General features: G+C 38.7%; 1 protein-coding gene across 1 annotated transcript; it reads left to right on the top strand.

Annotated features, from left to right (window-relative positions):
- The first annotated feature begins 1,307 nt into the window (after window positions 1-1,307).
- Window positions 1,308-6,021, top strand: LOC118816718 (complement C1q-like protein 2). The gene is made up of 3 exons (XM_036583264.1): window positions 1,308-1,602; window positions 5,291-5,419; window positions 5,670-6,021. Exons 1-3 carry the CDS (start codon window positions 1,332-1,334, stop codon window positions 5,948-5,950), a joined length of 681 nt encoding a protein of 226 aa, XP_036439157.1. The 5' UTR covers window positions 1,308-1,331; the 3' UTR covers window positions 5,951-6,021.
- Window positions 6,022-12,708: the final 6,687 nt, after the last annotated feature.

Here is a 12,708-nt window from a genome sequence, read left to right as displayed (position 1 = left end):
TCTCCGCCAGAAAACTTTTCCTCAGAAGTAGATCAGTTAAATGTCTCTCAAAGTTTGACTATTGTACGAGGCGGAAGTCTCTTTTTATTCTCTAGCTTCTTGTTCGAATTGACCCGTTCCACCTTAAATTCTAACTGAGGCGCCGAATGTAAATGCGGCACCATTTAAGGTGGAACGGGAGAATTCGAAAGAGAAGCTGACTTCAGCTTGGCCACTTTTTAGTGTCTGACAGTCTCTCCTTGCAGATTTAACTTACCAGGAAACCAACTGTGCTGCTTATAAATGCGAATAACGCATCGCTGCTATGTGACCTGCAGTCTGCACGCCGGTTCTCAGTCGTTGCGAAACAGGCTTATATCTTGTGTATATTTAATATATTTCAGTTTGTTTTTCTTGTATTTTTATTTTTACTTATTTACTTTCTGTAGAGTGATTACCTGAGCCTCACCACAAGCATTTCAATGCATAAATGTCCTGACGTTGTGCAAGTGACAAATAAACTTGAAACTTGAACTCGAAACTTGAGCTCACACAGTGAGAAAATATAAATGCTATATAGAAAAAAGATGCATCGAGATGCATCGATAATCATTTTATAATCGCATCGCAGCCCTCTGAATCGTAATTGAATCAAATCGTGAGGTGCCTAGAGATTCCCACCCCTAATACTGATGTTCTGAAACATGCTGAGGGGTACAAAAGGATTTCTTTGGAGTGATGCTAGAAAAGAACTGCTTTTAGTTCCCAGAAAAAAAAAACTTCTATAAAGAAGCATTTTTGTAAATGAGATGTTTGAGTGTAAAGAACATTTTTAAAGTTTAAAGAACCTCCACACAGTGTTCCATACCAGTGAAAGATTTCTCCTAAAACTATCTGTCCATCAAGGAACCATGTATAATCATTTACTTCTAAGAATGCAATAAAAGTAGAGATATAAACACCTTAACTTATGTTAACAAATACACTAAAATGTAAAATGTTGGGCTAATGACAGGAAATTTTATATTCGCCACTTATTTCATAGTTTCTAAATTTGTCAGTTGTGTTGTAAAAAGTAGAGATACTACAGACTAGCAGCCTTTTTATTCTACAAAAAAACATGTTTTGCTCTGCTACCGTCCTCCCATGTCCTAAAGGGCTTGCTTATATCTTTACAGCTGGATCTAGATTAACACTGTGTGCCTTAAAATAATTAACAAAATGCCCAAAGAATTATTAACCAGAACGTCCAAAGTACAGAGTATCTCAGATGTCTTTGAAAGTACCTGCCTATAAATGTCCCACCTGGAGAGAAATCTAGAAAACTAGGATGTTCAGCTCACATATTAGAAATGAATGAAGCTTTAGTTCTTGTTTTCTTGTTGTGCGGTTGGTTGACACCAGCTTGTGCAAACGATCAAGTCTTCAGCAATGATACTGAAGTGGATTTTCAGAAACAAATGACTAAATCAGTTTGTCCACTAGACCTGTGCGCTTCACTGCTGAGAAAAGAAGGAGCGATGAGAGAGAAACTGGAGACGATGGAAACGCAGCTTCGTCTGATTATGTCTAGACTGAAGGCCAGTGAGGATGAGATAGAAGTTCTGAAAAGGGAAGAAAAAGGTAAGTGTGTTCATGGATGTGTAGGATATCCATTTACTTCAAATTTGCAAACAGTATCCTTTGAATTGCACTCATAAATATGAACAGAAAGTGTTTATTCATAAGCCTTTGAGTAAAGGATGAAATTGACAGAAAAAAGTATTTAGATGCCATATCAAAATATATATTTAGAGATTATTCAAGTTGTAGATATTAATGCTGCAACATAATGTTCTTGTGTAAATTGCACCTGGTGTTGACATTGCCATTGACTGAGAAGATGGTAATGTCAAGTGTCTACCATAAGGAAGGTGGTAATGTCCTCAGGGACAACATTATTAAACAACACTCAAACAGAAAAAGCTACAGTCATAGCAAAGACCTTAAACATCACTGCCAGTACCACTGGTACCTGCACCAGTTGCCCGGCCCATTGGCACTGAAGATGGCCACGAGAGAGGGCTGGAAGGTGATGTCTGAGCCTTGCAGCTCTTGTCAGCGTGCGAGGCTCAGGCATTGCCTTCCCACCCTCTCTCGTGGCCGTTATCAGTGCCTGTGGGTCAGGCGACTGGTACAGTCCCATAATATGCATGTTGAAAGTTCATGGAACCACAGCTAAGCATTCCCAGGCAGGTGCACCATGCAGGATGTCACAGTGCACTCTCAGAGTAATGATAAGGAAGGTAGGAGAGAAGCCAACAGTCATTCAAAAATAGTTACACAGAGAAGGACAAGCAACGAACTGCACTGCAATCTGTTCCTACACACTTCTCAAAACTCCTCTGCTACAAAGGAAACATGTGCTCCGGTCAAGTGACACAAAACTGGAACTCTCTGGCAATAAGAGTTGTGCATATGATTCCAGGAACACTATACTCACAATGAAGTATGAAGGTGGGAGCATCATGATATGGAGCTGCCTCTCTGCTAATGGTACCTTGTCATTATAAGTCATCCAAGGAAATAAGAATACTCCATATTAGTGGAGAATTTAATCTCGTTGGCCAAGAAAGTGAATCTGGGGAGTAGATAGACATTTCAACAAGTCAACGACCCACGACTACTTTGTTTTGGAAACATTTTGTTTCCATTTGCAGTAAGTTATATTTGCCGCTATGGCTCTGTTCTGGGACTCACTGCCCTGGGCTTTCCATGTATGCACAAAGCAGCAGAAAGACCCCCAAAACAACAATACCAGGCAAACCTCCAGCCAGCAGGAGGTTGCGCAGAGGATTACGAAGCACTCTGATGAATTTAGCCAATGTAATGGTTCAAACAATGAAACACAGGTTTCCCCTGAGAGGGATAAAGAGCAACTTAATAAACTCAAATAGCTCTTAATTTATTGAACTGCAAATTTAAGCTTACTGAATCATAGAACTAACTGGGCAACAACACTGATGTGAATCACTCTATCAAAAATGTATCAAAAACAATATCACTTCAGGTTAGAGCTGGGCGATATGGCCAAAAATGCCATATCATTTGTCTATCATGATAAACAAAATTCATATTGTTCAATATTGATACATATCGCGATAAATGTCAAATCATTATTTCTTTTAAGTTTGAAGGCTGATTTTTGCTCCTGGGTGGTTAATTGCTGTTTTAAACTATCCTTGTGGAACATTTCACAAATCATGGGACAGTGGGAGAAAGTGTCTGGTGAGCTGTTTTTATCAGCTGGAAAAGCACGGCTGCAGTTTTTGTAATAGTCATGATTTAACAAAGAAAAGATTTTTAGATGTCTGGTGACGAGTGATCGGCGATCCCGTTACAAATGCTAAACAAGTGGCCAACAACAGTGCTAAACTGTTTAGTTTCTCAACAACGCCAACTTAGTTCGAACAGCAAACAATAGCTGGCTCGGTAGCTACGTCAGTGATGGATCACACCACCTTACTGCCGTCACTCCTACCACATCCATGTCAGAGCATATCACAGTATTCAAACATCAGCTAGTAGACGACTAGATTTCTCTATTCTATCGTAGTAGTTTAAGGGGTGAACCGCAATATATCGGGCACCAGATAAACAAAGTCCTCCTTTTAGGTATTTTTAAACTGAAAGCGGTGCTTTTGTGTCTTGTTTGATCTACAGTTACATTTTTTTAACCTTTATCGCTCTAATGAGGAAAAGTTATATCGCGATAATTATCGTTATCATTTTATTGCCCAGCCCTACTTCAGATTAAAGGATTCGTTAGAACAGTGAAACAGTGACATATGCCTGTTCTTATAAACAGTGAGGACAAGCTTGCATCACTGGATGCCAAACACAGCACACTCCAATTAGATAAAACTCACCACCAGAAAGATGCTACCACGGATACCTCTGGATAGTAGAACGGCAAGTTCCACATGTGCTGTCCAGCCAAACTACAGACACATTCTCTGTTTAAAACTTTTATAGACATACTAATTTCAGGACTGTACAATATCAAGCCCTTTAATCTAGTGTTGTTAAAGCACAGTTATCCTGTTGAGTTGGCTTTGCAGGCTGTGCTCAACACAAACTACTGTGTGCAGCCATATTACTAGCAGGCTACCGTACATACTGAAGCAGCATACCTACCATAAATACCCTTCAATCAGTATGTTATATCCATTTGCAGTAGTTGTGTCTGGCGGTACGGCTCTGTTCTGGGACCCCCCTGCTCTTCCATGTTGCACATATGGAAAGCCCAAGGCAGAGAGAGCAGCAGAAAGACCCCCAAAATGACCATACTAGGCAAACACCTGGCTAGCAGGAGACTGAAAAGTGCCTTGCAGAGGAAGTTTGAGAATGGACAGACTAAAGCAGCTTAAATGAGCACCCTGTTGAATTTAGCCAATTGTATGCATAACAGGTGATCAACTGAGCCGTCAGCTGATTGACAACTGGTGACAGCTGGGAATTTGATATTGCGTCCAGAGCTTTACTTTGTGGCTTGCTTGAACTATCGCTATGCTCATTTACTCCTTACTCAAAGCTGTAACTGGCAACAACAGCTTTGCAGGAAAGCAGTAATGTTATTAATTTGTGGCGTATCAATATGTTTTTCCTCTCTCAATTTCATATCTGTTTATACTTACAAATATTTTGCAAAGTCAAAAGACATTATTGTGTAATTTTGAAGTGAATATATGCATAAAAAGTATGTTAAATAATAAAAATAAAAGTGTCTAAAAACACATTTTCCTTCATTCTATGTGTGTTTTAAGTTTACTTTGACATGTAAGTACATAAGATGTCTTTTACATCTAAGTGAAACACCAAGCCAAAGCTAATAAGTCTAGTAAATAGCACTTTAAATATAAACAACACAATGCAAATGCACACATTTCAAGGCAACTTACCACATTCATATAAAACAAATGTACAGTGTTTAATATCGAAAGAGGCTAATTGATAATGTTTTTAAATCCCTTGGGAAAAAAGATAACTTGTGCCTTTTAGTACGACTGGCAGTGGTTGCACTACTGCGTTCTGTTCTGTAAGGAATGCACATCTGTCTGATTAATTGACAAAATTCCCACTAATCCCAGTTTGCTAATGAATCTACAGTATACATGCAATCTGGAAGGGGCTCTAAACTGCATTTACAGTTCATGAATGAGTGCAAGATCATGTTTGGTAACAGGCCACAGGATGACTGTGAGCAGAAGTGGCTACCCTGTTCTTCTGATGATTCTGTTTTCAGTAAATCACTGCTTCAATATCTCAACAGGTGTTCCAAAGGTGGCATTCTCAGCCGCGGTGGGAGGCAATGCGAACATTGGACCTTTTAACACAGATACGATCCTAGTTTACAGGAAGGTCTTCACAAATCTGGGCAATGCCTACAATCCATCTACAGGTAGAGTATGATCTTCACAGTGAAGTGTAATATATTAAAATACATATCATATAGCTAAAAATGTACTGTACACACAAATTAACCAAACAATACTATTTATAACTACACGTATTTCATTTTTATTATTTTAAACCTATAATTTTTGTCACATTATGAAATTGTGAGGTTTCACCATGTTGTTAAATGTTAAATGCAGTACAGTTGAAGTGGAACAGCAGTTTGTTCATTCACTCATTGTTTTCTGACGTAGGAATATTTACAGCACCGGTGCGAGGAGTGTACTATTTCAGCTTTTTCTACCATGGTGGAACTGATCACCGCACAGCATTATCCATGTTCATGAATGGACAACGACTAGCAACAGCATCTCATCGACAACCTGCTGGTTATGCAGCAAACGGCTCAAACGGGGTCATCACAGTAGTAGAGAGAGGAGCTCAGATTTATGTAACTCTATTAGGTGGCACATGGGTATGGGATGGAGATAACATTGACACCACATTTAATGGTTTTCTGCTCAATACACTATGAGTGGCATAATCATGCATGGATTACAATTTATTTTTCTCAGCAAAGACATAAAATTTACAGATATAACATTACTCCTGGTTACATTTTGGATTTTCTTTGGATTTACAAACCCAAATTATGCAGTAACTGCACAGGATACATGTAAAGTGTTGGTGTTTTTTGTGAAGGCAAAAAAAATCCCAACAATATTAGCCATGCACCCCTGAGATCCGGTCTTTAGCTCAGATTTGTGGACAAAAAGGTCATTCAGCTAAATTTATTATGCAGTTATTCAAGTCTGAGAAAAGGATGACATAAGGCATCTCCAAATGTCCTTTTGGCATCTCCAAGGCCCAATCCCCTTTCACCCATCACCCCACCACTTAGCTCTACCCTTCCATTTGGTGTGTTCACGTCTAGGGGTAGGGTGATTTACGATAACCATTGTATTATCTTAATGTCGTTTCAGTGTATTATGGTCCTTCTCTTCATAACAAGCATAAAAAAACACTAGTATTATGCAGTAGCTAGCTAGCTAAATTTCCCATTACACCTTAAATGGTACTATTAAAAGTGGAATGGGGACATTACAACAAGAAGCTGGTGAATATCTGACTTCAGCTTCATATCACCGAAGAATTAGGTGTGGGTGATAATAAATAATTGCCCCCCTCTTTGAAGGCATATGATTAACTAAAGCCCAGCAGTGAGGGGCTGAACTTTACCCCCCTGTGCTATCGCTGCAGACTGGCAGGGTCGTCTACAGAGCAGTGCTGGTAGCCTGTTTATTTGAGGGTCCCATTTCGGAGGGGAAGATTTCAACCACTAACCCTTGTAACTCAGTTCTAAAGAGCAAGGTGACACTCAAAAACAAGGGGTAACGGTGAAAAATAAGAAATAGGACAGGGTCTAAGTGTCCTTTTCTCTCCAAATTGCTAAAAAAATAAGGCTCTAACAAACCTTTCTGCCTTCATATAAGGTATGGGTGGTCTGGTGGGCATGACCAAGGATTGCCACACACTTCCATGCTATACTAGCTCTCATCACTTGTTCTTATAGCACAACATGGCCCAAAATCTTCAAGAGAACCAACATTCTCAAGGCAGCCTGCATCAGTATCAACAAGTCACTATCATACAAATATCTGTATTATCAAATAGCATATTATGGAGAAGGCCTGTAGCTGTATGATACAGCTATAATGATATTCGTAACAATAACACATGCAGCCAGAAAGTCATAAAATGTATTATGGAACTGATATACCAATAAGCACTTTTCACAAGAAACGGAAGTGCGTAAATGCTGGGGGGAAAAAAGTTCCGCTATTGCTTTACGGACAGTTACTAACCCCAGAAACACAGGCGTTCATATCATTTCAGCTCACCACAGAAAGGTGAGTTACTTTATCTTTGTCAGAGTTTCCAAGATTAAAATTTGAGGATGTGTCCAGAATGGTTGGAGAACCAAACACACAACAATGTGGGAGTCCAAACTAAATAAAGGTTTTAAAAGCTTTGTGGAAAAACTCCTTCACAGCTATCAGAGCACAGTAATTTCAACAAACATCTACAGAGTGTTAAATCGATGGAGGTACAAATAACTATAACCAAAATGCTAGTTAATACATGTTAGCTGGAGCTGGAGATGTTGAAACAGCTTACTAACAATAAACTAGTTGGCAAAAAGCTAAACATGTGCACATTCCGGCAGGGGGGCACCCTGGGTCGTCAGGGTCCATAGCGCCTCTGTAGATGTTATCCACAAACACCAGCTCCAGTGAACGAACATCTGCTCCCCGCTGAGCACTCGCTCTCTCAGATACTGACAGCTTTTGAAGAATTAAAACTGTTCCTCTGAAAGTGGCTGCAGCAGCAACTTTAAAGCACAAATTGCATTCAGTGTAAGGTTAGTCAGCAGCGGTGAGATGCTGACACAGAGGTTCTTTTACTCTGTGTAACAAAGTTTATTCCTTTGTTAACTCCAGAAACTAATTTTTCCTCTCCTCATGGTCAGCAGACAAACCACTGAAACTGAAATAAGTCTGCTTTTGCTTTAAGCTCGAACACTTGAGTGAGCTGTACACACTCTATTTATCGTCATTGCTTTTGTTAGCACTTTAGCGGAAGCAGCGTTACCCTCAGTACTCATTGCGGGGCGATACAGAACAACTCAGAACAAAATTTATTGTTCTCCCAATGGCCTCAACAGCTAAACATGTTGACTTGGGTATATACATATGTGCAAATGCTTTGTGCTTTGCAGACTGGGTTCTGCACATTGTTGCATTCTAAAATGTGCAATTCATAATGCAACGCAAGCAAGAGCTGCATTTTGAGTGTTACAGGGTGGTAGACCAGCACCAAGCCTGACCAAGCTGTCTTATACTGCCAACATGCTCTATCCCGGTCAACTGGCCTAGCAGATTAGCAGCTGGACAAACCCCTCACAAAAAATAGTTTGCTTGCATAAACATATGGTCACTGTCCAAAGAAAAACAAGTATCTCCAAAATAGTAACTTTACAGGAGAGGGTAAAAACACTCTTACCTTTTAATGTAAGTTAATGTAAAAAGCTTTAATTCCATGTGATTTTAGAGCATCTCTATTGGTCCATTCATCATGAAACACAGCACAAAGGACAGCTGGTGAAATGATGTAGAAAAATAAAAAAACGACAAAAATGGAGATACATGGTTTTCTTTAGACAGTGATATATATGTTCATGAAAGCAAACTGTTTTTTGCAAGGGGTTTGTCCAACCGCTAATCTGCTTTGTCAGTTGACCGGGAGAGAGCACACTGGCGGTACGAGACAGCTTGGTCAGGCTTGGTTGTTGCTGTAACACTCAACATGCAGGTTTTGTTTGCATTGTATTATGAATTACACATTTTAGAATGCAACAACATGCAAAACCCAGTCTGTGTAGCACAAAGCATCTGCATTTGTGTGCTTGCATGAAGTATGTTTCCGGCCTAACTCATCTCATTCAGCGTCCGTCATCCTCTCTAAACACTTCACAAATGCTGGCACAGTTTCAAGGCTCTCTGTCTCTGCTTACATTGTGTGCAGGAAATCTCAGCATTTGATTGGATTGAACTAGTGTCTCATGGGTGGAGTCACATGAACAGTAATCTCCAACCCCTCCTGACCATATTAGGCATGTTATATTAGTATATATTAATATATATATTATATTATATTAGCATATTAGTGTTGCGCCATCACTTCTGTGTTTGCCTGATGTTTCAAAATAAGAGACCTATTCTTCCGAATATTCTTTTCGAATGCTATTCGAATAATACAGTGAATTATTTATGATAGGAAGGTCCTGGAAAGGCAAATGAGGGATCATTACTTTCAGAAAGGTCTAAGGAATTCAATACAATTGATCTTAAGTTTAAGATGTGTAATGATGGATATATGAAACTAAATAAAGTATGATAACAAAGGTAAAAGAAAACAACCTTTCACGCCAAAATTAATTGTTAAGAATGGCCTATATTTCCTGCGATAACTCAAAATGGGATAGTTTTAGAGAACAATAATAATGTATATGTTCATAATCCTGAGAATGAGCCCTTTTTATTCCATATGTGATTTGGTTGAAGTTAAATTTTATTTAAAATTAAGAATACTCATGATTATGTATTATGTATTTCTGTGGCTTATTTTAAAGCCAAATTTTCATTTTCCATCTCAAAATTAATTGGTCTATTTGAATGGAAAGAAGAGAATTACAGCTTTCATATGATACATGTAGCTTAGGAAATATGGAAGTTATAAAGTAAAGAATATGATGAATGCGGACTTGGAACCACTAGTGATTTCGCAGAGAAGGACGTTCAGTTGAACAGAGCTTGGTAGATGTTAGCTTACGGTTCTTAGCACAGCACAGTTCAGAGTGACCCATTCAGCAGATCTGCACACAATTTCTTTGAATTGCTCTCCTAATGTAAAATTGCATAGAGTGTGCAATCTATTCTGTAACTAACTGGAAGCCAGTGTGAAGATTTTAGAACTGCACTGATGTGCTCTGTTTCCTTAGTCCTGGTTAAAACTCTAGCAGCAGCATTCTGAAGGAGCTATGGCTGTTTACTGGTCTTTTGAGATTATGACAGTAGACCATGCTGGTGGAAATAAAAGCATGGAGGAACTTCTCTAGGTCTTGTCGGGACACCAAACCGTTGATTCTGACACAATAATCTCTGTTTTCTACTTATTTAACTGAAGAAAAATTTGCCTCAACTAATTATTTGTGTGCTGTTTACAACAAGCAAAACACTAATGGCAGGGATTGGTATAGTGATTTGTGCTGGAGTCATACCATGTGTTTTAATTCAAGTGCTAGACACTTTATTCTTACTCTATATACTGTGTCCTTCTCTGTCTGTAGGGTGGCATCATCTCAAACTGAACAACAATGTTTTGCACTAAACAGAAGTGATGAATGTGATACATTATGTCACTGAATCGCTCCTGGGTCAGCAGTTAGCGTAGCCTCTTATGCTCCTTGGAACCACCGGTGGTTCCAAAATGCATTTCATCATATTCTTCATAACTTTCATATTTCATAAGCTACATTCAGAAGGTGGGTGTCATATGAGAGCTGTAACTGTCTTCTTTCCAGTCAAATAGATGGGTGATGTAATTTTAAACCCTTATAATAGAAGAAGCTGAACTTACAAGTTTTTTTTGTCTACTGAAAGTCGACCCATTTTTCCACAAATCTGGGCTACAAACTATAAACAGATGGCGTCTCTTCAGTGATCTGCTCTGTAAAAAGTATTTTTATAAAGTGATTTTGGGCTTTCAGCAGTAAATTGTAAGCATATAGCAACATATGTATGATCATAAAACACATGTTCTGTTAATTTGAGGGAAGCTTTTACAAAAAAAAAAAACAAAAAAAAAACAAAAAAAAACGTTTATTTCATGCAGTTACTGAATAATTTGCTTTACGATTTGGTCATGTGAATTCAGATGGACAAACCAAAATATACCCTGGAGAATACGAGGTTAATAATACCAGCAACCAATGCCTAACACAATACATCAGAAACTGTGTTCTGTTCAAGTGACAGCCTCGTAATATGGTCTCATAAAGTGGTTCTCTGTTATATCAAAGGGTACTACCGACTTACAGGTTACATGCAGACAGAAGTTGATGGTTTGTCGCAGCGCCCCCCTTCGACAGCCGCCGCTCAGCCACCTGTAACGTTTATTTACATTATAATTGTGCACTTTTGTCCACAATGTGTCCTGTTATCAAAAGCCTTTTACTTTTCAGACGAAGAGCACAACCTCGGCACATGACAAGCACAAGTCACGTGACTAACATGAAGTCACATGATTTCACAGTATGGCCAAAATGAACGGAATTCCTCGCCATAGACATTCACACCTGGATGCCGCGATACGTCTGCGCGTCCGACATGTTGGAGCGGTCAAGATCCTCTTGTGAACAAATTCACTTGTACTGAAATACGATGAATTCTCACGATGATCTCATGTCTATAACTTCATTATTACTCAAAGGATTTACACCAAATTTGTTTTGCTATAATTCTCAGACATACATTAATCTAGGCTGCACGGGCTGCTCTTTTTTTTTTAATTTCTTTTTAATAATTGTGGTTGTGCTGGTTAGCTGTCTGGAGCAGCAGGACAGAACTCATAATCTCACACCCATCAACAAATCCATTAATGTGTGAATCACTTCTAATCATAAAAATGACATAAATCCCCCAAAACACATTTTTGGCAGCTAACACTCAGTTCACCTTTCCCGAAGAGAAATACTAAGTGTTTTCTGGTTTGAATTTTCAAGCTAATCAAACAATCACATTTAAGACAAATGCTTCATATTTAATTGTTTTATTTTTTGTATTACCATTTGTTTATTCACCTCTCAACTTCTCCAATGAGTAGACCAAAAGAAATAACCAATGATACACAGACCACCAAGCATATACCCCCAGACCACCAAGCATATACCCCAGCCTAGGGGGTGTAAATGACTCCCCCTAGACTGGTGGCTCCCAATCTTGGTCCTGGAGGAGCAGTGTCCTGCACATTTTAATGGTTTGCCTGCTTTTTAAGAACCCATATTCACTTTTTGTGTGGTTGACATTTAAGTGTTTTTTTTTTTTTTGGTACGAAAAACTAAATTAAATTAAATTCAACGAGCTGTCTTTGTCATTGTGTAACTGGGTCAGGGTTGGGATCCATTGACATAGAACAGTGTACTAATTTCCCCTGGCAGAATTAATAAAACGCTGATTTTGGCGCCATCTAGTGGAGAACACAAATAACACAAATAAAACCATAACCCATATATATAAATTCCTTAATTACTAAGAAAGCTGTAGAAAACTGAGAATGAGGTTTTAATGAAGTTATACTAAACTGCCAGAATGCGTTGTATTTGAAAACAGATCATTTACAAAGAACAAAGAAATGACCATAAAATACAGATGATTACAGTATGTTATTTATCATGTAACACATTCTTGATGTTCCCAAACAACTTTACATACCGAACAAAAACAGCTTGAAATGTCTTCTGCCTTCAATCTATTCTGTATAAGTTATTATTGAATAAAATAACAGCAATAATAAAAATGACACGTGATCCCAACGTACCAGTGTAGTGTATGCCTCCACCTTATATCGGTTATCCTACAACAGAAGACGATGAGCTGAACAGTAGTTACGGATTACTTGAATGGCCTTTTGCCCCAGTTTCGGTTTGACTCTTCAGCAGTTGCCCCGCTTGTA

Source organism: Colossoma macropomum, unplaced genomic scaffold, assembly GCF_904425465.1.
Source record: "Colossoma macropomum unplaced genomic scaffold, Colossoma_macropomum, whole genome shotgun sequence".
Classification (NCBI taxonomy): Eukaryota; Metazoa; Chordata; class Actinopteri; order Characiformes; family Serrasalmidae; genus Colossoma; species Colossoma macropomum.
This window is presented reverse-complemented; position numbering and strand designations above follow the sequence as displayed.

Excerpts from the sequence above, each read along its gene's own strand:
- LOC118816718 (XM_036583264.1), top strand. The coding sequence starts at position 1,332 with ATGAATGAAGCTTTAGTTCTTGTTTTCTTGTTGTGCGGTTGGTTGACA. Across the intron at positions 1,603-5,290 it reads TCTGAAAAGGGAAGAAAAAG|GTGTTCCAAAGGTGGCATTC; the intron begins GTAAGTGTGTTC and ends ATATCTCAACAG. Across the intron at positions 5,420-5,669 it reads TGCCTACAATCCATCTACAG|GAATATTTACAGCACCGGTG; the intron begins GTAGAGTATGAT and ends TTTCTGACGTAG.